Source organism: Scyliorhinus canicula, chromosome 15 (genome assembly GCF_902713615.1).
Source record: "Scyliorhinus canicula chromosome 15, sScyCan1.1, whole genome shotgun sequence".
NCBI lineage: Eukaryota > Metazoa > Chordata > Chondrichthyes > Carcharhiniformes > Scyliorhinidae > Scyliorhinus > Scyliorhinus canicula.
Genome location: NC_052160.1, coordinates 29,636,834 through 29,664,049, shown reverse-complemented (window position 1 = coordinate 29,664,049; position 27,216 = coordinate 29,636,834). Strand labels below are relative to the sequence as shown.

At 49.6% G+C, this 27,216-nt stretch overlaps 1 protein-coding gene across 1 annotated transcript in view; it reads left to right on the top strand.

Annotated features, from left to right (window-relative positions):
- The window catches only part of abca3b (ATP-binding cassette, sub-family A (ABC1), member 3b), a 191,204-nt gene that overhangs the window by 50,548 nt on the left and 113,440 nt on the right, over positions 1-27,216 (top strand). The window contains 3 exon segments of the mRNA XM_038820903.1: positions 10,888-11,004; positions 12,284-12,404; positions 20,602-20,775. Coding sequence (XP_038676831.1) covers positions 10,888-11,004; positions 12,284-12,404; positions 20,602-20,775 — 412 coding nt within the window.

Genomic DNA, 27,216 nt, shown 5'->3' with positions numbered 1-27,216 from the left:
GATCGGTGTGGGTATGAGGCTGGACTCCGGGGGTGTTTCGGTCTGAGCTTCATTGCTGACCAGTGCGACGGGTGGAGGGGGGGCGCAGGAAACCTATAGGCGCGGGGGTGCAGAGCATGGGCAGGGAACCTAAAGGCGCAGGGCGTGGGGGGTTGGGTGGGGTGTAGTGTGAGGGGTACCTCTGTGGTGGTGGTAATGGTGGACCCTGCTGCGCCAAGTTCCGGAGGGAAACGGTGTCCTGACGGCCGTCGGGGTATTCAATGAAGGTGTAGTGGGGGTTCGAGTGAAGTAGGAGCACTCTCTCTACTAGCGGGCCCGTTTTGTGTGTCCGGACGTGCTTCCGAAGGAGAACCGGGCCCGGTGTCCTCAACCAGGATAGGAGCGAAGCCCCCGTGGTAGTGCCCCTAGGGAAAGCAAATAATCGTTCGTGAGGGATCTGGTTGGTGGCGGTGCACAGGAGGGACCTAATTGCATGGAGCGCGTTGGGGAGGACCTCCTGCCAGTGGGAGGTCGGGAGATTCCTGGACCGGAGGGTCAGTAGGACGGTCTTCCAGACCGTCGCGTTCTCCTTCTCCACCTGCCCGTTCCCCCTGGGGTTATAGCTGGTAGTCCTGCTCGAGGCAATGCCCTTGTCGAGCAGGTACTGACGCAGCTCGTTGCTCATGAAGGACGAACCCATGTCGCTGTGTACTGGGGAAACCGAACAGGGTGAAGACACTATGCAGGGCCCTAATGACTGTGTGGGAGGTCATATCAGGGCATGGAATGGCAAAAGTGAAGCGGGAGAATTCGTCGATGACGTTAAGAAAGTGCACATTTCGATTGGTCGAAATCGATGCTCAGGCGTTCAAAGGGCCGGGAAGCCTTTACCAGGTGGGCCTTGTCTGGCCTATAGAAGTGCGGTTTGCACTCCGTGCAGATCGGGCAATCCCTGGTGGTGGCTTTTACCTCCTCGGTGGAGAAAGGCAGATTTCGGGCTTTGACGTAGTGGGCGAGCCGGGTGGCAGAGGTCATTGTGGATAGCCTTCAGGCGGTCGTCTTGCGCGCTGGCGCATGTGCCGTGGGACAGGGCATCTGGGGGCTCGTTGAGCTTCCCCGGTCGATACATGATATTCTAATTGTAGGTGGAGAGTTCGATCCTCCACCGCAAGATTTTATCATTTTTTATTTTGCCCCTTTGCGAGTTGTCGAACATGAAGGCAACCGATCTTTGGTCGGTGATGAGGGTAAACCTCCAACCTGCGAGGTAGTGCCTCCAGTGCCATACGGCTTCCACAATGGCTTGAGCTTCTTTTTTGACTGAGGAGTGTCGAAGTTCCGAAGCGGAGAGGGTCCGAGAGAAAAAAGCGACTGGTCTCCCTGCCTGATTCAGAGTGGCGGCGAGAGCGACCGCTGAGGTGTCGCTCTCCATCTGGAAGGGGACAGATTCATCCACCGCCCGCATGGCGGCTTTCGCGATGTCCTCCTTGATGCAGTTGAAGGCCTGGCGGGCCTCAGCTGACAGTGGGAAGAGGGTGGTCTTAAATAGTGGGCGGGCTTTGTCCGCATACTGGGGGATCCACTGGGCATAATAAGAGAAGAATCCCAGGCACCTCTTGAGGGCCCTGGGACAATGAGGGTCGGGGCCCAGGACTCCGTTTTCCACGACATAGCCGATGATGGCTCGTCTGGTGGTGCGGAAAACACATTTCTCCTTATTGTAGGTGAGATTGAGTTTCTGGGCGGTTTGGAGAAATCGGTGGAGGTTAGCGTCGTGGTCCTGCTGGTCATGGCTGCAGATGGTGACATTGTCCAAGTACGGAAACGTGGCCCTCAGCCCGTACTGGTCCACCATTCGTTCCATTGCTCGTTGGAACACAGACCCCATTCGTGACGCCAAAGGGGACCCAGAGGAAATGGAAGAGGCGGCCATCTGCCTCGAACGCCGTGTAGTGCCGGTCCTCTGGGCGGATTGGGAGCTGATGGTAAGCAGACTTCAGATCCTGTGGTGGTATGGATATGAGCACTGCCATTGGTGCAGAGCACTGGCCTCCCATTGGCTCTGGCCGGTCATGTACCTCTCGTCCGATTGGTTGGGACTAGTCATGTGACTGCTCTCCAATTGGTCGAGAGGTAAGTAGGCCCCGCCTCAGAGGCGGGGTATAAGTACCCAGAGTTCCCGGCGGTCGGCCATTCTCTGTAGTCGACCACCGGGCTGACAACTAGCTGATTAAAGCCACAGTTCGGATCCTAAATGTGTCTTGAGTCGAATTGATGGTACATCAGATCCACCGTGGAGAATATGTGGTACTGGGCGATCTGATTGACCATGTCTGCAATTCTGGGGAGGGGATACGCATCGAGGTGCATGAACCGGTTAATGGTTTGGCTATAATCAACCACCATCCGGAACTTTTCCCCGGTCTTGACCACCACCTGAGCTCTCCAGGGGCTGTTATTGGCCTCTATGACTCCCTCATGTAGGAGCCGCTGGACTTCGGCTCGGATGAATACTCTATCCTGGAGGCTGTACCGCCTGCTGCGAGTGGCTACTGGTTTACAGTTAGCCGTCAGGTTAGCGAAGAGTGGAGGGGGGTCGATTTTTAGGGTCGCTAAACTGCAAATAGTAAGTGGAGGTAGGGGTCCGCCGAAGCTGAGTGTGAGGCTCTTGACGTGCTGAGTGTGAGGGTCGTGACGGTGCGCTCTTGTATGTGGACCGAGTGCGAGCCCGAGGCGAGGGAGATAGTTTGCCGTGCAGGGAAGATAGGGAGCGAACAGCGTCTTACCAGGTCAGGATGTACGAAGCTCTCGGTGCTCCCGGAGTCGAAGAGGCACGGTGTCCTGTACCCGTTGATTCGAACGGACATCATTGAGCTCTGGAGGTGCTTCAAACGCGACTGGTCCAACGTGACTGCGTTGAGTTGTGGGTATCGGCGGCTCGATCTGCAGTGCTGGAGTGGCCCCGTGATGACTGTCCGCTGAGGTCATAGTCGTCGAGGTGAACTTCAGTTGATGGCCAAGATGGCGGCCCCCGTTGATCACACGTGGCGGGTGATGAAGAAGATGGCATCCAAGATGGCCACCCCCGTGAATCGCATGTGGCGGGCGGCGAGGAAGATGGTGTCCAAGATGGCGGCCCCATGACTCGCACGTGGCCGGCCGCGTGGAGGAGTTTTGCCAAAATGGCGGCCCCCATGAATCGCACATGTCAGGCGGAGTCGGCATATACGCTGCAGCATTACAGGGTCTGCGGGTCTGCGAGTTGGGGGGGCGAGTGCTCTGGACTGCGGGGGAGTTAGAAAGTTTTGACTTTGCCAGGCATACTCTGGCATAATGTCCTTTGCGACCGCAGCTGCTGCAGGTCGCGTTGCGGGCCGGGCAGTGCTGCCGTGGGTGTTGGGGCTGGCCACAAAAATGGCACGCTGGAGCTCCGTAGTGAGTGGGTGGCCGCGCGGCGCAGGCCTGGGGCAGTCTCTTGTCGGGGGCCCACAATGGGGTCGCTTGGTCCGCGGGGCATGAGTTTAGACTTCGGAACGCGACCTCCATAGTAGTTGCTAGCTCTACAGTGTCCTCCAAGTTCTGGGCCCCTTTTTCAAGCTGGCGCACATAGTTAGACCTAAGTCCCGCAACGTATACATCACGGACAGCGAGTTCCATATGCTGGGAGGCCGTTACAGCCTGAAAGTTGCAGTCCTGAGCAAGGGCTTTTAAATCGCGCAGGAAGTCTTCCAGCGACTCTGCGGGGCACTGGCGGCGGGTAGTGAAATGTGCCGCGCGTAGACCTCGTTTATCGGCCGCACGTACAATCGGTCGAGCATAGCAAGGGCCTCAGTGTATGAGGTGGTACAATTGAGTTGCGTAGAGATGCGATGGCTCACCCGTGCGTGCAGTAGCCTGAGTTTCTGCTCCTCTGTAGTCTCGGATGTGCTTGATTCAGCCAGGTAGGCCTTTAAACACCGAAGCCAGTGTAGGAAGATTTCCTTTGCTTCTGCAGCCTGCGGGTCAAGTTCTAGACGATCAAGTTTGAGGGCTGATTCCATAGTAGTTTTCTTCAAGTTTTCTAAGACTATTAAATTGATGTGACCATCAATTCACTCGGAACACGATTGGAAGTAAACTGTGGTTTTAATAGTCTTAACAAGGACATAATACTATACAATACAATAGTGTGAATTACAATACAGTATGAATTCACCACAGTATGCCTGCCTGCAATCCACTTAAAAGCTTTCTAGAAGCTTGACCACATTGCAGTTGAAAAAGTCAGATAACGGTCTTCCAGTGGCGGCTATGAGGGAGTAGGTCGCACATTTGGTGGCTCCTGTCTCGGTCGGACTTTTGGACCTTTCCCCCCGACTATTTTGTGCTTTTGAGCGTGGAACTGGAAAGCAATAGTACTCAGGCACAGGACCCATACAGAATTGTACGGACCTAAGAAGCCGGAGGGACCGTAAACAGCAGAAGAAGTGGTCGAGTAAGGACACAGTGGAGGCTGTGAGAGGGACCAGCATGGCTGGTGTTCAGAGCAAGGCGCCGACAGCCCAGCCCACAATGGAACAGCTGCTGCAGACTATGCAGGAGGGCTTTTTGGCTCTGAATCATGACAACTTGAAGCCACTACAGATGTCGATTGACTGGATGGAAAAAAGGCTAGATGATCAAGCTGAGAAGCTCGAGCAGTTGGAGAAGTCAGTGGAGGAGCAGGCTGACTTTCAAACGGTGGCGGATGTGGAGATTCAGAGGTTGAGGGACCAGCAAAACGTGCTTCTGGAAAGGCTGGAGGACCTGGACTACAGATCTCGCCAGCAGAACATGAGAATCGTGGGCCTCCCGGAGGGGGCATAGGAGCTGGACGCTGCTGCATATGTGGAGGATGTTTCAGAAGTTGCTGGGGAACGAGGTGTTCCCGCGCCCGGCGGTGGTGAACAGGGCACACAGAGTGCAGGTGAGGCAGCTGCGACGAGGGGGGTCCCCCACAAGCGATGGTGGTACGCTTTCACAGGTACCTGGACAAGGAACGGATGCTGTAATGGGCAAAGAGCACACAAAGCTGTACTTCGGACAATACCACCCTGCGTGTTTACCAAGATTTGAGCGCTGAGGTGGCCAGGAGGAGGGGAGGCTACAAGCAGGTGAAGGAGATACTGTATAAAAACAAGGTGAAATTCGGGCTGCTTTTTCTGGCGCGACTGTGGGTTACGTATGAGGGTCAGCACCACTATTTCGAGGAACCCGAAGAGGCGATGGACTTCGTTAAGAAGCAAGGGCTGGCCCTGAGCTAAGGCCATTTGGACTCATGTTAGAACTTTTAAATATATGTGGTGTCTCTCCCGTTTGAAAATTGCCTGTATGTTTGGGTCCGTTTTGGTCTCTTTTATTCAACATTTTTAAAGGGTTGGAAGGTGGCAGGGATGTGTTTTTTCTTTTCCATGCTTTTTGCGTGATTTACCTGAATGTTTCCTTTTTGGGCTCTTTGATTAGTTGGAGCTTGGCTGGGGGGAAAATAATAAAGAAAACAGTTCAAAGGGTTGGGTTAAGATGGATGCTTCAGGGGAACTTTGTGCAATCTTTTTCTGTGTCTGTATGGGAAGGACTGAGAGTGCCTGTTATTTCCTACCTTTTTTCTTCTTTGTTTGTCTTGTTTAACTTGAATTGTGCTATTGTGGGGGTTGTTTATGACTTGTATAGAGTGTTTGCTTAAGTCGGGCTGATCTGGGGAAGTGGTATGGATGGGTCGGGGAGGGGTGACTGGGAACAAATGGGTGGGAGATGTGCTGGCGCCGCGGCTGGGAGCTCCAGGCTAGCTGAGTGGGGCTAGTCAATGGAAGCCGAGGTGGGGGTGTGCATATAGTTAGATTAGAGCAGGGGTAGGTGATAGGATGGTGTTGCTAGGGTGGGGAGGGGGGAGTCGTTCTGCTGACGGGGATGGAAACTGGGCATGGCAACAGTGAGGCGGTCATGGGTGGAGCCGGTCAGGAGGCATGCCAGATGAAGTGCGACACATGGCTGGGGCTGGCCAAGAAAAGGGGATGGCTGATCGGCAAAGTGGGGGGGCGATGTGCCCCCAGCCAGGCTGATCACCTGGAATGTTAGAGGGTTAAACGGGCCAGTGAAGAGGGTGCGTGTTTGCGCATCAGCGGGTTCCGAAGGCAGACATAGTCATGCTGCAGGAGACGCACCTGAAAGTGGCAGACCAGGTTAGGTTAAGGAAGGGCTGGGTCAGTCAGGTTTTTCATTCGGGGCTTGATTCTAAGATGAGGGGGGTTGCGATCCTGATTAATAAAAGGGTATAATTTGAGGCGGAGGGCACAGTCATGGATGGGGGTGGCAGGTTCGTTATGGTGAGGGGTAAGCTCGATGGGGTGAGAATAGTCCTGGTCAGTGTGTATGCCCCTAATTGGGACGATGTGGATTTTATTAGGAGGATGCTAGGGAAGATCCCCGACTTGGACTCGCGTAAGCTGATCATGGGTGGGGACTTTAATACACTCCTGGACACGAGACTGGACCGGTCATGTTCAAGAATGGGCAGGTTGCCAGCGATGGCAAAGGAACTGAGAGGGTTCATGGAGCAAATGGGGGGAGCAGATCCATGGAGATCCAACGGCGAGGGAGTTCTCGTACTACTCTCACATCCACAAGGTGTATTCCCGAATTGACTACTTTGTTGTGAGTAGGACTTGCTGGCCGGAATGGTGGGGGCAGAATATTTGGCAATTGCCATATCGGACCATGCTCCGCACTGGGTAGACCTGCAGTTTTGCAAGGACAACTTTCAGTGCCCACCATGGAGGCTGGAAGTTGGACTACTCGCGGACGAGGCGGTGTGTGAGGCTGAGGAAATGCATGCAGAATTACCTGCAGGTGAACGATACTGGAGAAGTCTCGGTAACGGTGCTCTGGGAGGCGCTGAAGGCAATGGTGAGAGGGGAGCTGATTTCAATCCGGGTGTACAGGGACAAGACGGACAGGGTAGAGACGGACCGACTGATTAAGGAAATTCTATGGACGGACAGGAGTTACACGGAATCCCCGAGGCCAGAGTTACTCAGGAAACGACAGAGGCTGCAGGCTGAATTTGGGGTGCTGACTATAGGCAAGGTTGTAGAGCAGCATAGAAAGGTAAAAGGCGCGATTTATGAGCATGGGGAGAAGGCCAGTAGAATGCTTGCGCAACAACTAAGGAAGAGGGAAGCAGTTAGGGAAATAGGGAGGGTAGTGGATGGGGAGGATAATCTAGTGGGTGACCCGGCAGGGCTGAACAAGCTCTTTAGGGACTTTTGTAGGAAGCTGTTCACTTCGGAACCCCCCAGGGGACCGGAGGAGATGAGGCAATTCTTGGACGGACTGACCTTCCCAAGAGTGGGGAGGGGATTGGTGGACTGGGGGCCCTAGTCAGGATCAAAGATGTATTGGGGGGCCTGAAGGTTATGCAGTCGGGTAAAGCCCCGGGGCCGGACGGGTATCCGGTGGAGTTTTACAATAAATTTGCCGGGATAGTGGGGCCGGTGCTGGTCAGGGTCTTTAACGAGGCAAGAGACAGAGGGAGTTTACCCCCAACGATGTCGCAGGCCACCATCTCGCTTATTCTAAAACGGGATAAGGACCCGGAGGCTTGTGGGTCATATAGGCCGATCTCTTTGATCAATGTAAACGCTAAGTTACTGGCCAAGATCTTGGCGACCAGAATTGAGGACTGTGTACCGGATGTAATTGTGCGTGTCGCGTCTTTTCGTCCGACGTCACTTCGTCCAACAACACTTCGTCCACGTCTTTTGGTCCAACGTCTTTTTGTCCGCCCGTCTTTTGGTCCAACGTCACTTCGTCCAATTATCCAATTACAAATTAACTCCGTATAAAACCATTTAATTGATAAAATGCAAGTACAATACAGCAAGTGAATTTAATTGCTAAAATGCAAGTAATTGATAAAATGCAAGTAAAATGCAAGTTGAAAAATGCAGTTAAAAAGTTAAAAAATCTAAAAATGCAGTTGAAAAATCTAAAAGTTTACTAATTACTTAAAATTCCCGAAATTACTTAAAATTGATGTAAATTGTAAATTCCCGAAATTCCCTTAAAGTTAGATTTCCAGAACTGTACCCGAGAGAGAATAATGGGGAGAGGACAAGATGATTTGATATTCTACAATTCCGACAGACACAGATATAAGTGGGAGTCTAATTGGATTTAGACAATGAGTGCAGTTCTGAAAGAAGCAGATTTAAACTCGATTTTCGTCGAGTGATTAAAACCTCTGGTTGGCAGTGGGTTCTGACATTACAGGTCTGAAATGATCAAATATTCCATCAGATACAATGGCTCTCATCACGCTGGAGCATACATGGGTGAATATCCTGCAGCTTATCTTAATAATGTCTGGAGATCAAGCAGCACAAATGCAGAACTCAACCTCAAGAGGCGAAATAGGTGGAGAGGATCCTTGAGCAGTAACATTGAAAAACTAAATTAAACTATTTGTAATTGGATAATTGGACGAAGTGACGTTGGACCAAAAGACGGGCGGACAAAAAGACGTTGGACCAAAAGACGTGGACGAAGTGTCGTTGGACGAAATGACGTCGGACGAAAAGACATAGCACCGTAATTGTGGAGGACCAAACCGGGTTTGTAAAGGGGAGGCAGCTGGTGGCCAACCTAAGAAGCCTGCTCAATGTGATTATGATGCCCCCGGAGAGTAGGGAGGTAGAGATAGTGGCAGCCATGGATGCTGAAAAGGCTTTTGACCGGGTCGAGTGGGATTATCTGTGGGAGATACTAGGACGGTTTGGGTTCGGGATGGGGTTCATTGAGTGGGTTAGGCTATTATATCAGGCCCCGGAGGCGAGTGTAAGGACGAATGGCCAGTGGAGGAGGCATGTAGGGGAAGTAAGAGCATCGGTGTGGACCCCAATTTGCGGCAACCACCGATTTGCCCCGGGGATCATGGACGGGGGGTATCGACTGTAGAGGAGGGTGGGATTGTGAGGATGGGGGATCTGTTCCTGGAAGGGAGCTTTCTGAGCATGAGGCCGCTGGAGGAGAAGTTTGGGCTGACGAGAGGGAACGACTTTAGATACTTGCAGGTGAGGGATTTTGTACGCAGACTGGTGCCGTCCTTCCCACGTCTCCCGCCGAAGGGGAGGCAGGACAGGGTAGTTTCTAGAATAGAGGTAGGAGAGGGTAGAGTCTCAGACGTCTACAAGGAACTAATGGGAGCTGAGGATTCACAGACTGAGGACCTGAAGCTTAAGTGGGAGGAGGAGCTCGTGGGGGGGAGCTTAAGGACGGTATCTGGGCAGAAGCCCTGAGCAGAGTAAACACGACCGCAACATGCGCCAGGCTCAGCCTGATCCAGTTTAAGGTCGTGCACCGGGCCCACATGACGGGGGCCCAGATGAGCAGATTCTTCGGGCTGGAGGACAAATGTGCTAGATGCGCCCGAGGGCCGGCTAACCATGTACACATGTTCTGGTCATGCCCTAAACTCAGGGGGTATTGGCAGGGAATTGCACATTTCATGTCCCGGGTATTTAAAACTGGGGTGGTAATGAGCCCGGAGGTGGCAATCTTTGGGGTTTCGGAGGACCCGGTAGTCCAGGAAGAGCGAGAGGCCGTCTTTCTGGCCTTTGCTTCCCTGGTAGCCCGGCGACGAATTCTGTTAGCATGGAGGGACTCAAAGCCCCTGAAGGCTGAGGTATGGCTATCGGACATGGAGAGCTTTCTTGGCCTGGAGAAAGTCAAGTTCGCCTTGAGAGGTTCGCTATTTGTGTTCGCCCGAAGGTGGCAGCCATTTATTGACTTCTTTGCAGAAGAGTAAGCGTCAGCAGGGGGGGGGGGGGGCTAGGGTAGAGTAGAGTCGGGGGATATTGAGGCAGGTCCATGTGTGAACAGAGCCGTGGTTTGCACTATGTTTAATTTGTGTCTTGACTTTTTTTTGTACTATACAATGTCACTTTTTCTATATGCCTAAAATACCTCAATAAAATTGTTTGTTTAAAAAAAAAAGAAAAAGTCAGGTAACTGTTGGCAACCATTTTGAAGGCTTCCTGTGTTCATCTAAAAGGGAAGATTAGATTTTTCTCAAAATGTATAGGGCGAGATTCTCCCAAAACGGGAGAAATCGTAAAGCTGCCGTAAAACCCGGGCGGGTTTTACGGCAGCGCGCCCCTTCCCGACGGGGGACCGATTCTGGTCCCCGGTCGGGGCTAGCAGCCCGACGCCGTAGGCTCCGGCAAGACGGGCTTAACGAAAATCGTTAAGCCCGCTTACCGGAGTTAGCGCCGGCTGACGCGTCATATGACGTCAGCCGCGCAGTTTGGAAGACTCCAGCCCGCGCATGCGCGGGTGACGTCATCGCGTTTTTGCGCGAAACCCGCGCATGTGCGGGCCGGGTTGCCCCTCAGCCGCCCCGCGAATGGATACTGCGGGGCGGCGGAAGGACAAGTAGTGCGCGGGCATCGGGCCCGCTGCCCGCGATCGGTGGGCACCGATCGCGGGCCCATGGCACCCTTGGCACGGCCGTGGTACTGCCGTGCCAATCGGTGCCATGGTTATAAAAAGCGAGTTGGTGACGCCGTTTTTATGAACGGCCAGACCAGGTCTGTTTGCCGTTCGTGAAAACGGCGGAAAGGGCTGGGACTTCGGCCCATCTAACAGCTGTGAATCGCTGCCAGCCGTAAAAAAACGGCGGCAGCGATTCGGGTCGGGACTTCGGCGGGGGGGTGGGAGAATAGCGGGAGGGCGGGAAAAATGTCGGGAAGGCCCTCCCGTTATTCTCCCACCCGTCGTGGGGGGCGGAGAATTTCGCCCATAATGTCTCAACTGCATGTTTGTGACATGTGTGTCTGCATGTGTGCATGTGTAAGTTTATTGGTCTGATGGCCTATCACCTTGTTTTGTTTACAGGAATACATGAAGATGATGGGACTCAACAACTGGCTGCATTGGCTAGCCTGGTTCTTCAAGTTCTTAATTTTTCTCATAATTTCAGTTGCTCTCATGACTGTACTGTTTTGTGTGAAGGTATGTCTTTGTTTCAAGTGCTACAATTAGCGTTTGTCTGTTTTCATCCATTCTCCATCTGACGTTGCAGCTTCCAGTTGTGGCAGTGAGTAGCACTCGCACCTTTTGTGTCAGAAAGCCATGGATTCTAGTCCCAATGCGGAGACGAACACAAAATATATGCTGACACTGTACTTGTGGGACTAAAGTGCTGCATAGAGGTGTGAGGTATTAAACTGAGGGCTTGTAGGTTGACTGTCCTATATCAACAAAGAATAGAAGAATTAACCCCAGAGTCTGGGACAACATTTATGCTTCAGTCACCCGTAAAATAGATTATCTATCACATTGCTGTTTGTGGGAGCTTGCTGGGCATAAATTGGCTGCCATGATTCCTGCATTAAACAATGACCATACTTCCAAAGTAATTCATTGGCCATAATGCCCTTTGGGACATTCCGAGGTTGTGAAAGGTGTTAAAGAAATGCACGTCTTTTCCTCTTTCTTTACTGATATACCTATCTTGATGATGCAGAGGAATATGCCAAATCCCAGCACAATTTGCATATCTACAGGCCGTGGGATTGTGCAGGCTATGGGTGCGGAACAGCAGCAGAAGCCTGAAGCGTAAAAGGTGTGGCCTGGGGCATTTAATAAGGTCCTGGTGTAACCTCTCTAAAATGTTATATTCACTCAGGTTAAAAAGGTTGTGGGTGGTCTGATTGAGGAGTTTAAAATGGTACTGGAATTTAACGGGATAGGTCAAAATAATTTCCTCTGGTAGGGGATTCCAGAGCAAAGGGACAATATCTTAGAAGCTGGCCTGTTCAGGAGTGAAATCAAGAAGCCCTTGATTCATATGCAAAGAGTACTGGACATCTAGGGCCCTTTGCTCTAAAACGTTGTGGAGCTTTTAGTCTTGATTGCTTGATAGGACTGATGGGATTGGAGTGGTGGGGTGAGGAGGATTGTCAGTAATGGGGTTGGCGTGTTTGGGGATAGGAGTCAGTGATTTGGTTGGCTTGTCACTAATGGAGTGGGAGTGATGGGTGTTTAATGGCAGAGGGGTTGGAGTATCAAGGGGTGAGTCTGCCAGTAATGGTTGAAGTCTTGGGGTGTTACTTAGTGATGAATTTGGAGATACGGGGAGTTTCTCAGTGATGGGGTTGGAGGGGTAGGGGGCTCTGGGTCTGTCAGTAATGGGATTGGAGTGAAGGAGGTGACAATCTGATGCATTTATTGGTTCTAGTGACTGTGTGGACTGTGACTGCTTGTTCTTACAAATTGTGTTGCTCAGCAGATGTCTGAACATGGAGCAGTGCTGAACAAAAGTGACCCTACCCTCATATTTGTGTTTCTCCTGATGTATGCGATTTCCACGATTTCATTCAGCTTCATGGTCAGCGTCTTCTTCTCCCAAGGTACATGTCCCTGGGCCTGTCCCAGAGACAGTAATGGTACTATTTATTGGATTGCAGTTTGTTTTACCTGTTATTGAAAAATAAAATATACTGCACAGAGCTTGTAACATTGCGGTGATTTATTTCTCATTTAGAGTCTACTTTCTAAATGTGGTAATAAGGAGCAGAGTAACGGTGTGCTATCTACGCAGTTTTTTAGTGCAAAAACAGCAGTTCCTCCTCAGTGTTAAAGAAAATAGGTGCAGTGAGATCTGATAGATCCCTGACAGCTGAAGTGTTGGCTAGTGTAGACTTGAGAGATGAATAGACACTTCCAACACTGATGAAGGTTCAACTTAATTTTATTAACTATTTCTAACTAACTAGCACACGATGACTGTGGGTCTAAATGATGCTAACTTAAACTAGAGACCTAAGCCTTGTCCGAACCAGTTGATTCTCTCAGCACGTGTTGTGAGTCTGTGCTGGGCTGGATGAGTTCTTGTTACACTCAGAGGCAGCACCCAAAATGAGCAGGAACCGTGGTGCCCTCTGCCTTTATAGTGTGTGTATTCTAACTGGTGATTGGCTGCGGTGTTTGTACATGTTGATTGGTCCCTGTGTGTGTCCATCAGAGTGTGTCTGCGCCATGATATACTGGTGTATATTATGACATCCCCCTTTTATGAAAAAATGTTGATATAGACATGTGATAATAAAAAGTGCGGGTATGTGGAGAATGTACCTAGCTACGTGTGAGGTGCGAAGACATATGTACAAAGCTATATACAGGGAACAAGACTATTTACATAGGAAGGTGCCTGGTGCAGATGACTACCATGAACTGGAACAACCAACGAAACTATTTACAAATCACTGGATAACGAATGCAACAATAAAGGATATAGGAAAAATAACATTTCAGAGAGTCCACATGTGTAGAGTTCATAAGTTCAGTCTCTGAGGTGGGTGACGAACTCTGGTCGACCACCTCAAGGGTGGGGCAACGGCTGGCGGCTCAGGAGCCGGGAGGGCTGCAGCACTGTCAGGGGCAGGCAGAGCGACCGGAAGCGCCACACAGTCCACGGCGGGATCAGTAGGAGAGCTGGTCGGAGGATCCCGTGACGACACTGGAACCAGGCGAAGACCACGCCTGTTGTCGCGCCGAATAGATCCATACGCTAAGCGGACCAAGAAGGAGCGGGGGGGGGGGGGGCACCTGCCTAGAACGACCGCAGGCGCAGAATAGCCACCGTCCGGGAGGTGGATGCGAACCGTGTCGCGTAGATGGATGTCGGGAAGGTCAGCAGCCCGTGAGTCGTAGGAAGTTTTCTGCTGCAGTTGAGACATGTGCATGTGGTGGAGCACGGGGGCATAATCGAGGTTGGGAGTGAGAATTGATGGCACCGTCATTCTGAGGGTGGGGTTCTCTAGTAGCTGAGTAGGCGACAGGCCGGTGGAGAGCGGGGCGGAACGATAGGCTAGCAGACCAAGATGGAAATCTGAGCCGGCGTCGGCGGCCTTGCTGAGGAGCCGCTTAACCATGTGGACCCCCTTTTCCGCCTTCCCATTGGATTGGGGTATAGGGGACTGGACGTAACGTGCTCGAAGTTGTAGTGTCGGGCGAAGCCGGTCCATTCCTGGCTTGCGAAACAGGGGCCATTGTCTGACATAACCGTCAGCAGAATGCCATGTCGGGCAAATGTCTCCTTACACGCTCTGATCACAGCCGAAGATGTGAGATCGTGCAGCCTGATGACCTCCGGGTAACTGGAGAAGTAGTCGATGATGATGACGTAGTCCCTGCCCAATGCATGGAACAAGTCGATGCCCACTTTGGTCCAAGACGATGTGACGAGCTCATGGGGCATCAGGGTCTCCCGTGGTTGGGCGGGCTGAAAACGCTGGCAGGTAGAGCAGTTGAGCACCACATTGGCTATGTCATCATTGATGCCCGGCCAGTAGACGGCTTCTCTGGCCCTGCGGCAGCATTTCTCGATTCCTAAATGGCCTTCATGGATTTGCTCCAACACCAACTGCCGCATGCTTTGTGGAATGACGATGCGATCCAATTTCAAGACCACCCCGTCGACAACCGCCAGGTCATCGTAGACATTGTAAAATTGCGGGCATTGGCCCTTGAGCCACCCGTCTGACATTAGGCGCATCACCCACTGCAGAAGTGGATCAGCCGCTGTCTCATGGCGAATTTGCTTCAGTCGTGCATCCGAAGCTGGCAAATGGGAGGCTGCAAGCTGACCTTGAGCATCTATTTAGCAAATAAAGCCATCATGATCACACGGAGTTGTGATCGACCTTGAGAGGGCATCGGCAACGGCAAGGTCCTTGCCAGGGGTATAGATCAGTTGAAAGTCATACCTGCGCAGCTTGAGTAGGTTATGCTCGAGGCGTCATGTCATTCAGGTCCTTTTTAATAATATTTACAATATTATGGTCGGTTTCAACCGTGAACTGTGGAAGTCCATAGACATAGTCGTGGAACTTCACGACTCCAGTGAAAAGGCTGACACACTCTTTCTCAATTTGCGCATAGCGCTGCTCTGTGGGAGTCATCGCCCGCGACGCATATGCAACGGGGACCCATGACGAGGCCTCGTCTCGTTGCAGGAGCACGGCACCAAACCCCGACTGACTGGCATCAGTAGAGATTTTGGTCTCTTTGGTCGGGTCGAAAAAGGCCAACACTGGGGCCGTGGAAAGCTTGGCCTTCAGCTCCTGCCATTCACGCTCGTGAACAGGGAGCCATCGGAAATCTGTGGTTTTGCGAATCAGGTCTCTGAGGGCCGTGGTGTGTGAGGCAAGATTCGGAATGAACTTCCCGAGGAAATTCACCCTTCCCAGGAACCGGAGGACCGCTTTCTTGTCCTCGGGCGTCTTCGTGGACGTGATTGCTGCAATCTTGTCCTTGTTCGGACGCACTCCCTGGTGGGAGATGTGATTCCCCCAGAAATTTGATACTCGACTGGCCGATGGAGCATTTGACCCTATTGAGGCGGAGGCCGTGTTCGTGGATGCACCTGAAAACACGCTTAAGGCGGGCAGTGTGTTCCTGCGGGGTGGTTGACCAGATAATAATGTCGTCGACATATACCCGGACGCTGTCGATCCCCTCCATCATCTGCTCCATGATCCGTGGAAAACTTCGGACGCAGAAATGATGCCGAATGGCATCCGGTTGTAGCAGAACCTGCCAAAGGGTGTGTTGAATGTACACAGCTTCCTGCTTCACTCATCTAGTTGGATCTGACAGAAACCCTTCGAGGCATCCAGTTTGGAGAATAGTTTGGCGTGGGCCATCTCTGACGTGAGCTCCTCACGTTTCGGAATCGGGTCGTGCTCCCGCATGATATTCTGATTCTGGATCAATACAGATCCGCAGCTCGCCGGACGGCTTCTTGACGCAGACCATGGAGCTTACCCAGTCTGTGGGTTCTGTGACCATAGAAATGACTCCTTGGTCCTGGAGGTCCTGGAGCTGTTGCTTGAGGCGGTCCCTGAGGGGTGCTGGGACTCTGCGAGGTGCGTGAATGACAGGCGTTGGGCTTGAGTAAGATTTTATACGTGTACGGGAGCGTGCCCATTCCTTCGAAAGCATCATGGTATTGCTGGATGATGGAGTCAAGTTGTGCCCTGAAGTCTGTGTCAGAGGATGCAGACACATCGCTTGAAGAGAGAGAGTGTACTCTCTGCACTAAGTGGAGCAGCTTTCATGCCTGCGCACCCAGCAAGGAGGCTTTTGAGGCAGCAACAATCTCGAACGGGAGAATGACTGTGTGACCACGATGTGTCACCTCAAGGCAGCAGGAGCCGCTGGCGGCGATGGCATTGCCATTGTAGTCCAGCAATTTACAGGCAGATTGCAGGACAGCAGGCTGTACGCAGAGCTTGCGAAGATCAGACAACGCGATGAGATTGGCAGAAGCGCCAGTGTCCAGGCGGAACCTGACAGGGGACCGGTTGACTGTGAGGGTGGCACACCACTCATCATCCTGGCTGACGCTGTGGACGTGGACGGGTTCAGTGCCACGCTTGGGGGACATCCTGTTCGTGGTAACGACGCCAATTTGGAACGGGACCTGTGGGTCAATGCAGGCACAGTTGGAATCAAGGTCTAGAGTAGGTTCATTGATGGCAGGCTGGTAGCCCTGACGTCTCTGTTGGGCTGGGTGGACCTCCTATAAACAGCAGGCATGGAAGATCTGCACATTGCAGCATAGTGGCCTCATTTGCCACACTGCAGGCAGCATCGGGACTTCGCGGGACATTGCCGCTTTAAGTGGGCGGAGCCACAGTTTCTGCACGCCGGAGCGTCAGGACGTTCGTCCCGCCACCGTGCATGCGCGGGGCGATCCAGCATAGCGCGCACCTGCACGAAGTGGTCGGTGACATCAGCACGCTCGCTGCGTGTAAGCTCGGGACTCCACGAAAAGCGCACAAAATGGCCGCCATCGTTCAGATCCAGAGCCTGAAAAGATTTAATCATTTGGACCCGTTCTGCCTCGTAAGGGGCTTGCCGCGCCGTTTCAGCAGCCTGGATGCAGGAGTAGCGCATGGATGCATGTTTATGAAGTACACAGATCTCGATGGCCGTAGAGAGAGTGAGCTGCCTTACTTTTAGTAGCAGCTGGCGCAGGGGCTCAGATTGAACACCAAAAACAATCTGGTCACGGGGCATGGAGTCAGAGGTGGTCATGGAGCATGGAGTCAGAGGTGGTCACGGAGCATGGAGTCAGAGGTGGTCACGGAGCATGGAGTCAGAGGTGGTCACGGAGCATGGAGTCAGAGGTGGTCATGGAGCATGGAGTCAGAGGTGGTCACGGAGCATGGAGTCAGAGGTGGTCACGGAGCATGGAGTCAGAGGTGGTCACGGAGCATGGAGTCAGAGGTGGTCACGGAGCATGGAGTCAGAGGTGGACCGTAGTTGCAGGACTGCGCAAGGACGTGGAGGTGGGTAATAAAGGACTGGAAAGGCTCGTCCTTACCCTGAATTCGCAGCTGAAATATGTATCTCTCGAAGCTCTCATTGACCTCGACCGCGCAGTGGTTGTCGAACTTCAGAATTATGGTCTTGAACTTCGATTTGTCCTCCCCCTCATCGAAGGTGAGCGAGTTGTAAATGTGCAGAGCATGGTCACCGGCTGTGAAGAGGAAGAGAGCAATCTTCCGTGCGTCTGAGGCAGCTTCCAGGTCCCTGGCTTCAAGGTACAGCTGGAAGCGCTGTTTGAAAAGTTTCCCGTTCGAGCCCAGATTCCCTGCAATGCGGAGAGGCGGTGGCGGGCGAACGGAGTCCATTCTGTAGGATGGCGCGAGACAGGTGGAAGACAGATCACTGAAGGGTAGGTTTCAAAATTGCGAGCATCCCTCAACTCCTCATACTATGAAGTGTTGGCTAGTGTAGACTTGAGAGATGAATAGACACTTCCAACACTGATGAAGGTTCAACTTAATTTTATTAACTATTTCTAACTAACTAGCACACGATGACTGTGGGTCTAAATGATGCTAACTTAAACTAGAGACCTAAGCCTTGTCCGAACCAGTTGATTCTCTCAGCACGTGTTGTGAGTCTGTACTGGGCTGGATGAGTTCCTGTTACACTCAGAGGCAGCACTCAAAATGAGCGGGAACCGTGGTGCCCTCTGCCTTTATAGTGTGTGTATTCTAACTGGTGATTGGCTGTGGTGTTTGTACATGTTGATTGGTCCCTGTATGTGTCCATCAGTGTGTGTCTGCACCATGATATATTGGTGTATATTATGGCAACACCTGTATTAAGGAGTGTTCTCTGGCTGTTTGGTATTATGAGGGTACACAGATTGTTAGAACTGCACCAGATACCATCCTATTAAAGAGAAAAGATCCTTGCATAGCAAACTTGCTGTGTAAAATCACTTCTGATCTCACCTCTGGTTCTTTAACCATTGGGGAGAGACAACTGATTATCTGTTTTGATTCTTGTTTTATTTTAACCTCTCAAGTGAATTTTGCATCCAACAGCAGCTTGGGTGTGCCACAGAGAAGCTGATGTTCCTTCATCCTCCATTTCCTCTCTCCTCTACCTCCATACCGATTGCTCTAGGTAACCTTAGGTGAATAGCATCAGATATCAATCTTACTTGACTTCTCTGCCAGCCCCTTTCCATTCTCAGAAGCTCATTGAGGGTTTTTCCTACAAAACACTTAGAACACAGCCCAGTGTGGGCTTTTCCACTGCTGGGCAAAACAGGGAAGCAAATCTGTACGTAAACAGTCATATGGAGTTTGGATACTTAACAAATACACCAGCCAAACCATAATTGATGTAAAACAACTCAGAGATATAGATATCAGGAGAGGAATCGCACAATTTCCATTCATGTGAAGTGAAAGGAGAATAGCGATAAACTTCAAGGGGGCATTGATAGGCTGGTGAAATGGCTAGACTCGTGACTGGTGAACTTTAATGCAGAAAAACGTGAAGTGATACATTTTGGTAGGAAGAACGAGTAGAAACAATATTTTAAAAAATGGATACAATTCTAAAAGCAGGTGCAAGAACAGAGCGACCTGGGAGCAACAGTGAAAATATTTTTTGAAGGAGGCAGGGCAGGTTGAGAAAGCAGTTAATAAGGTATACAGGATCTTGGATTTTATAAACAGAGCCAGAGAGAACAAAAGCAAGGAAGATATAGTGAATCTTAATAAAACATTGGTTAAATCTCAACTGGAATATTGCACCCATTTTGGCACATTTTAGGAAGGAAGTGAAGGCTTTAAAGAGGGTACAGGAAAGATTTTGAAGACATCTATCAAATCTCCTTTCAACCTTCTCATCTCTGAGTAGAAAAGTCCCCGTTGCCTAATCATCTACGTAACTGAGGTACTTCATCCCTGAAACAGTTGAGAATGGTTCCAGGTATGAAGAGTTCCCATCTAGAAGGACAAGGTCAGTAGACACACTGGAACACCACCTGAAAGTTCCCCTCCAAACCATTTTGACTTGGAAATACATTGCCGTTCCTTCATTGTCGCTGGGTCAAAATCCCGGAGCTCAATCCATATTAGCCCTGCGGGTGTACCTGCAACACATGGACTGCAGCAGTTTAAGAAAAGCAACTCACCAGCATCTTCTCGAGAGCAATTAAGAATGGGCAATAAATACTGGCCTGGCCAGTGATGACCACATCCCATAAAGGAATTTTTAAAAATGTAGATAGATTGGAGAAGTTGGGTTGTTGAGGAGATTTGATAGACATCTTCAAAATCATGAGGAGTCTGGGCAGAGCAGATAGGGAGAAACTGCCCTCAGTGGCAGAAGGGTCAAGAATGTGGAACTTGCTACCACAGGGAGTGGTTGAAGTGAATAGCACCTCTACGGGGGCGTTAGACAACCAGTTGAAGGCATGGCATGGTGGCGCAGTGGTTAGCACTGCTGCCTCACACCTCTGAGGACCGGGGAGCGATCCCGGCCCCGGGTCACTGGCCGTGTGGATTTTGAATATTCTCCCCGTGGTTGCAACCCAAAGATGTGCAGGGGAGGTGGATTGGCCGCGCTAAATTGCCCGTTAATTGGAAAACAAAGAATTGGATACTTTAAATTTATTTTTAAAAAGACAACCCATTGTAGGAGAAGGGAATAGAAGGATATGAATATAGATTTAGATGAGTAAAGACTGGAGGCGGCTCAAGTGGAACATGAACAGCGCATTGGCCTGTTTCAGTACCACATATCCTGTGTAATCCTACAAGAACCAGATGACATTGATTTTAAGTGATCGGCACAAGAACTTACGGCGACTCAAGGAAAAATGTTTTTAGGCACCAAATAGTGGAGGCAGATCCACTTGTGGCTTTCAAAGGGGAATTAGATAAGCATCTAAAATGAAAAGATTTGAAGGTCAATGTGGAAAGATTTGGGGCCGTCGGACTAGGTGAGTGGCTCCAGGACTGCTGTCAACTGATCTTATTGCCAGTTCCGTAACCAGAGAATTCAGGTGCCTGCGATATCGCAGTCCATGTTGGATGAACCTATTTGCAGGCACTTGGGCGGGGAGAAAAGTGCGTATGAAAAGAATTAGGGGTGTGTACTGAATGAGGTGGTTGTAGGTACAGTGTCCTTCAATAGTATTAGTGCAGATAGTAGGTCTGGTAAATGTATCTGCCCATTACATGGTGAGGTGTGGGTCTGATTTTTATCTGATTTATTCTCTCTTTCCAGCCAATATAGCTGCTGCGGTTAGTGGGTTCCTGTACTTTTTTTCATACATCCCCTACTTCTTCATCGCGCCACGTTATCCCTCGATGACAACCGCCCAGAAAGTGGCATCATGTTTGATCTCAAATGTCGGAATGGCCCTGGGATGCCAGATAATTGGCATGTTTGAAGGGAAAGGTAAGAGCAACGAGATTCTGTGTCATGAATTTGTTGGTGATTCATCAAATGTCAGTTCAGGTTTGTGTTGGCTCTCTCATTTCTGAAACCCAGTCCTGGACAAGCTGATCTAGGCTGACTCTTCATCACAGTGCTAAAGATGTTAAACAGAGGCTCTGATGCCCCCTCAGGTAGATCTGAAAGATCCCACGTACTATTTTGAAGAAGAGCAGGGGAGTTCTCCCTGGAAACCTCGTCAATATTTTTCCATTAATTATCTTCAAAAACAGATTCATTAGTTAGTAATTTCAATGCTGTTTGTGGGATTTTGCTGTGCGCAAATTGGCTGCTGTGTTTCTTGCATTACACCAGTGACTACACTTCAGAAGTACTTCATTGATTGTAAAATGCTTTGGGATGTCTTTAGGTCGTAAAAGGTGCTGCATAAATGCAAGTCCTATCTTTTGACTTTCTAAACGAGTTCTAGTCCCAAAGAGCCAGGTCAGTTTCTACAATCATTACATGAATGGTCATCTACCTCTGACGGCTTTTCTTACACTGCCCTTGTCCTCCAGATGCTTAGCTCTCTGTCCTCTCATTATTGGAAGTGGCCACAGTTTTGCAGCTGCGCCTATCATTAACCTGCCCTTGAGAGTGCTTATCCGACATTGGACCATTTATTAGACTTGTTTTTCTGACCAGTGAATCTATTGAGCACTTAAGGCACTGAGACCTCTTGACACTGAGCACTGATAAAAAGATGGGCCTTTGCAGTTTTCTCTGGAGATAATCTGTTATACGCAGAAATTAGTGACCTGAATTGTTACTGATAGTAATGCCGTATATGACTGTACCGCCAGCTTTCAAGTCAAACTTTCCCTCATTGTTTCAAGGACATAATGCAATGGTTGTTACCAGTTGACAGCATGATGTATCATACTGTGATGAAATTGCTGGAATTACTGTACTAAAGTGATAAAGCAGCAATGGGTTATGAGTTCCTGGCAAAGGCACTTAGCAACAGTCTAGCAATTAACTGCAGCCATGGTTATTAAATACATCAAAAGCTCCTGATTTTATTGATTCATAAACCTGATTGCTATATGTGTTCCCTTGCCCCCTCTCCTGCTGCTGCATGCCCCTCTCACGTTGTCTCATAGGAAATAGGAAAAGGAGTAGGCCATTTTGCCCCTCAAGCCTGTTTCTATCTTCTACCTGTAAGCCAGTTTCCATCATTATCCCGTATCCCTTGTTATCTTTAATATCCAGAAATCTATTGATCCTGAATATACGCAATGATTGAGCACGACTCCCTCCTACCACCCCAACAGCCATCTGAGGTAGAGATTTCCAAAGATTTTCCATCTTCTGAGTGAATAAATTCCTCCTCATCTCAGTCATAAATGGCCTACAGCAGATACTGAGAAAGTGTCACCTGGTTCTTGATCAGCCAGCCAGGGAAAACATTCTTCCTGCATCCACCCTTTTGGATCCTATAAGATCACCTCTAATTTTCCTAAAATCTAGAGCATACAAGCTCCAGTCGTCTCAATCTCTCCTCATAGTAAAGTCCTGTCCGGGATCAATCTGGTGAGCCTTCATTGCACTCCCTCTGGAACGTATGTCCTTCCTTGGGTAAAGAAACTACAGAACTCCAGGTGCAGTCTCACAAAGGCTCTGCACAATTGCAGCAAGACCTCTTTACTCCTGAACTCAAATTATTGCAATAAAGCCAAACATACTATTTGCCACCCCAACTGTTCGTTGCACCTGTATGTTAGCTTTCAGTAACATGAAAGAGAATACCCAGATCCCTTTGTACATCCACACTTCCTAATCTCTCGCCATTTAAAAGTGATCTGCATTTCTCTTTTTCCTACCAAAGTGGATAACTACATTTTTCCACTTATATTCTATATACCATGTTCTTGCCTGTCAAAATCCTCTTGAAGCCTCTTTGTATCCTTCTCACAACTCACATTCCTGCCAGTTTTGTGTCATCAGAAATCTTGGAAATATTAAATTTGGTCCCTATATCCAAATCATTGATTTAGATTGTGAATAGTTGGGTCCCAAGCACTGACCCTTGTGGTACTCCAACCTGCCAACTTGAGAATGACCCAGTTATTCATGCTCCTGGTCTGTAATATTGTAGGTAGCAGATGAGGAACATATCAGCCATGATAGAATGGCGGAGCAGACCCGATGGGCCGAATGGCCTAATTCTGTTCCTATATCTTATGAACTCTGTTTTCTGTTCATTAACCAATTCTCAATACATGCCTATTATTACCCCCAATCACATGTGCTCTCATTTTGTTTACTAACCTCTTGTGTTGGACCTTATCAAAATCCAAATACACCACATCCACTGGTTCTTTCTTATCTATTTTGCTACTTACTTCCTCAAAAAACTCCAACAGCTTATTAATCATAATTTCTCTTTTGAGAAAGCGATGTTGAGTCTCCCTAATCCTACCGTTATTTTCCAAGTTTATAATTAGCACATTCTTTGTCATTGATTCTAGCATTTTCCTACCACTGATGCGAGGCTAATAGATTTGTAACTCCCCATTTTCTCTTCCCTCCTTTTTTAAAATAGCGGTGTTACATTTGCTACCATTCATTCTGCAGGATCCATTCCAGAATCTACAGCGTTTTGGAAGACGATCACCAATGTATCCACTATCTCTATGGCCACCTCACTCATTGATTTAACAATATAGATCATCAGGCCCTGGAATTATCAACTTTCAGTCAACTAATTCCTTTAATTTCCTCATTCTTGCTAGTTCCTTGGTTCTCTAGTATTCTGGCGAATTTTGTTTGCATCTGCCAATGCAGGATTCATGGAGTTCTATGACAGCAAAACTGGCGCCGCACCTGGACTGATTCAGCTCCTGTTAAGGAGCTAGCACCGATGCCACGTGGAACACAACCGACTCCACTGAAAAACGGTGCAGGATTGGCCAGGTCTGAGATTGTCACTCAGGAGGCTGACAAGCTGCAGCCACGTTAACACACTTCACACCCTGCACATACCATCCCAGCCAACAAGATGGCACTGGTTGTGCTGGAGCGCATCCATCCCTCTGATGGGTTGACTGGGGCCAGAGGGCACCTAGGGGAGTGCCCTGGGGGTCACCCATACAATTTATGGCCCGAAGTTCATAGTGGGCAGTCAGTGGCGTGCGCAGCTGCATGGCTGCCTTGCGGGCCGCGGCAATGGTGCTCCGTGCCCACAGTCCTTCTGGCTAGTCCCCCCGGCCCTCGCAGAAGCCTCCCAGCCAGTGACACAACTGTCAGCGAACTATGGCGAGGTTGGACATTTTCTGTACTCTCTCTCCTCCTCATCAGCCGCAATGCCAGTTTCACAATTTTTAAAAGCACAAGTGAACCTCGCCATCAGGAATTCGGCCCATCAGAGGCGAAGAATCGCCAAATCCACGGAGAATACCAGATTCAGGCCCACTAATGCGATGCAATCGGTGTTTACTGTCAAGGCGATGGAGAATTGTGATTTGGCGTGAAATCAGCGCCGCCGTGATTTTGCCGTCGGAACTGATTCTCCGCCCAATCGCGTTTTGCGATTCCGACCTCGGCCGATGGAAAATCCTGCCCAAAGTATTTGTTTATTATCTCTGTCATTTCCTTATTTCCCATTTCCAATTCTACTGTCTCTCTCTCTGTATAGGCCCACATTTGCCTTTGCTAATCTTTTCCATTTTATATACCTGTAGAAACTTTTACAGTTCATTTTTATTTTTCTCCCTTGTTTACTTTAATATTCTATTTTCCTTTATCAGTTTCTTGGTCGTCCTTTGCTGAATTGTAAAATGCTCCCTATCCTCCGGCTTATTACTTTATGTTTGTCAACATTGTAAGCCTTTTCTTTGACTTAACCTCTTCTGAGCCATGGTTACATCACCTTTCCTGTTGAATTTTTGTGCCTCAAAGGAATGTAGGTTTGTTGTACATCATGCAATAACTCCAATGTTAGCCCTTGCCTGTCCACCATCGTACCTATTAATGTAGTTTCCCAATCTATCACAGCCAATTTTCCCTTCATGCCTTTGTAATTTCCTTTGTCTAGATTTAAGAGCCCAGTTTCAGATTGGACAACATCACTTTCAGGTTTAATGTCCAATATATTATGGTCACTCTTTCCTAAAGGCTCCTTTACAAAGAGATAATTATTTAGCGCGTTCTCATTAAATACGGGATCTAAATTAGCACATTCTCTAGTTGGTTCCTCAACATTGTTGTAGAAAACCATCTTGTTTACATTCCAGGAACTCGTCCTCTGCAGCATTAGTGCTGATTAATTTTACCCAGTCTAAATGTAGATTGAAGTTCCCCATGATTACTGTATTACCCTTGTCACATGCACCTCTAATTCCAATGCCCCACAAACAACTCCTACCAATGTTTGTTACCCCTTGCTGTTTTATGGCTCCACCCAAATTGATGCTGCAGCTTGATCTTGTTATAAACAGCAGGCAAATGCCAACGGGAAACTTGGCAAGCTATCACAACACTTTTTATATTTTACCACAGAGGATATATGCATTGAAGTCAGGGCCACAAATTTTGGAAATTTTAAATATTTAGTGAAATATTTATGAACAAAATAAATCGTAAGCACAATATTACATTTATACAGTTAAAATTAGTCTTACAGAACATTCCCTCAAAAAGATTCCCATTTTGTTAAACTTACAATGAACACTTCTTGAGGCAACAATCTCTTTATAGATACTTAATCCATAAAAAATTCCAGCGATATTACCAAAAGGCAACCCCACTGTTGCAATATGGGAGATATGTCACAAGGCTTCTCTCTCACTCCCACTCTACCATAGAAATTCCAAAAAAACTTTGAAACAAAACCCTGCTTTCTGGAAAAATGGGCACTTTTCTGTCCCAGCACAGAGGACTCCAGGAGATCTTATATTGTGACACCCAATACAGCTCCTAACGGACTTCCGGTGGCGGCCATTGTGCGAATGGTCACACATTTGGTGGCTCCCGCTCGTCACCCTTTTCCCGGACCATTTCTTCGGTTAATGGGTGGATGTGAGGAGGCAAAAAGTGCAGAAGAGTGAGAGGAAGAGATTGACCCACTCGTGTATGGACGTGATGGCCAGAAGCAGTCGCAAAAGAGGGAATCAGACTGTAAGAGTTGGTGCAGTGCCAGCAACGCATGTGGAGTTGGCGGGGGGGTAGGTATCAGCCCAGATGGCTCAGTAGTCAACAGAGCAGCTGGTGGACTTCCGGAATGAGAATTTCACCCAGCAACGCAAGGAAAGTCTGGAGGACCTGATCCGGGCGGTGGATTCGATTAAGGCGATGTTCGACCGCGTGGAGGTGAAGCTGGCGGCCCAGGGTCAGGCGATCCAGAGGACGAAGGAGGTGGTGGGGGAACACGAGGAGCAGTTCGCCTCGATGGCAGCGGAGATGGGGCTGATGCGAGATCAGCAGAGGCGACTCCAGGAGAAAGTAGGTAGGGTGTCCTCTGACCAGGCTGATCACGTGGAACACGCGAGGGTTGAGTGGGTGGTCAAGATGGCCTGTGTGTTCTCACATTTAAAAAGATTAACGACAAATGTGGCCATGTTACAGGAGACTCACCTGAAGGTGGAAGACCAGACTAGACTGAGGAAGGGACTGGACTCTAAAATAAAGAGGGTAGCAATTTTGATCAATAAGTGGTAGCGTTTGAGGTGGGAAATATAGTGGCTGACTCTGGGGGAAGGTATATTGTGGTGAGCGGGAAACTGGAGAGGATGCCAGTGATGTTTGTAAACATCTATGCCCTGAACTGGATGATGTTGAATTTATGAGGCAGGTGCCGGGAAGGAGCCCTGACCTGTTGATTATAAAGGGGGGGGGGACACTTTAATGCGGTCCTGGATCCGAGACTGGACTGGTCAAGCTTGAGGTCGAGGACCGTGTCAGCAACATCCAGGAGCTTCTGGAGTTCATGGACCACATGGGATCCGTGGAGATTTGGGAGGCTGAGGGCGAAAGAATATTTGTCTTACTGCCATGTGCACAAGGTGTACTCCCGAATAGACTTCTTTGTGTTTGACGCGTTGTTGGCAGGGGTGGTTGATACCGAGTATTCGGCAATAGTGGTGTCGGACTATGCCCTGCACTGGGTGGATCTACGAGTGAACAAAAGGGGGGGGGGGGGGGCCCAGCGCCTGCAATGGAGGCTGGATGTGGATCTATTGGCGGAGAAAGAGGTGCGCGAGTGGGTGAAGAAGGCTATCTAGGGTTATACAGTAGTCCCCCTATATAACGCGGGTGTTGGGGTCCAAGACAGCCACCCGCGTTGCATCCGAGCCGCGGATATCGACGATGGGGGTTTTAAATTTATTTAAAAATCTATGCATGCGCTTCCCATTGTGAGTCTACGGGGGGGCGGCTCACACAGCCTTACCTTTGAAACTGACATGC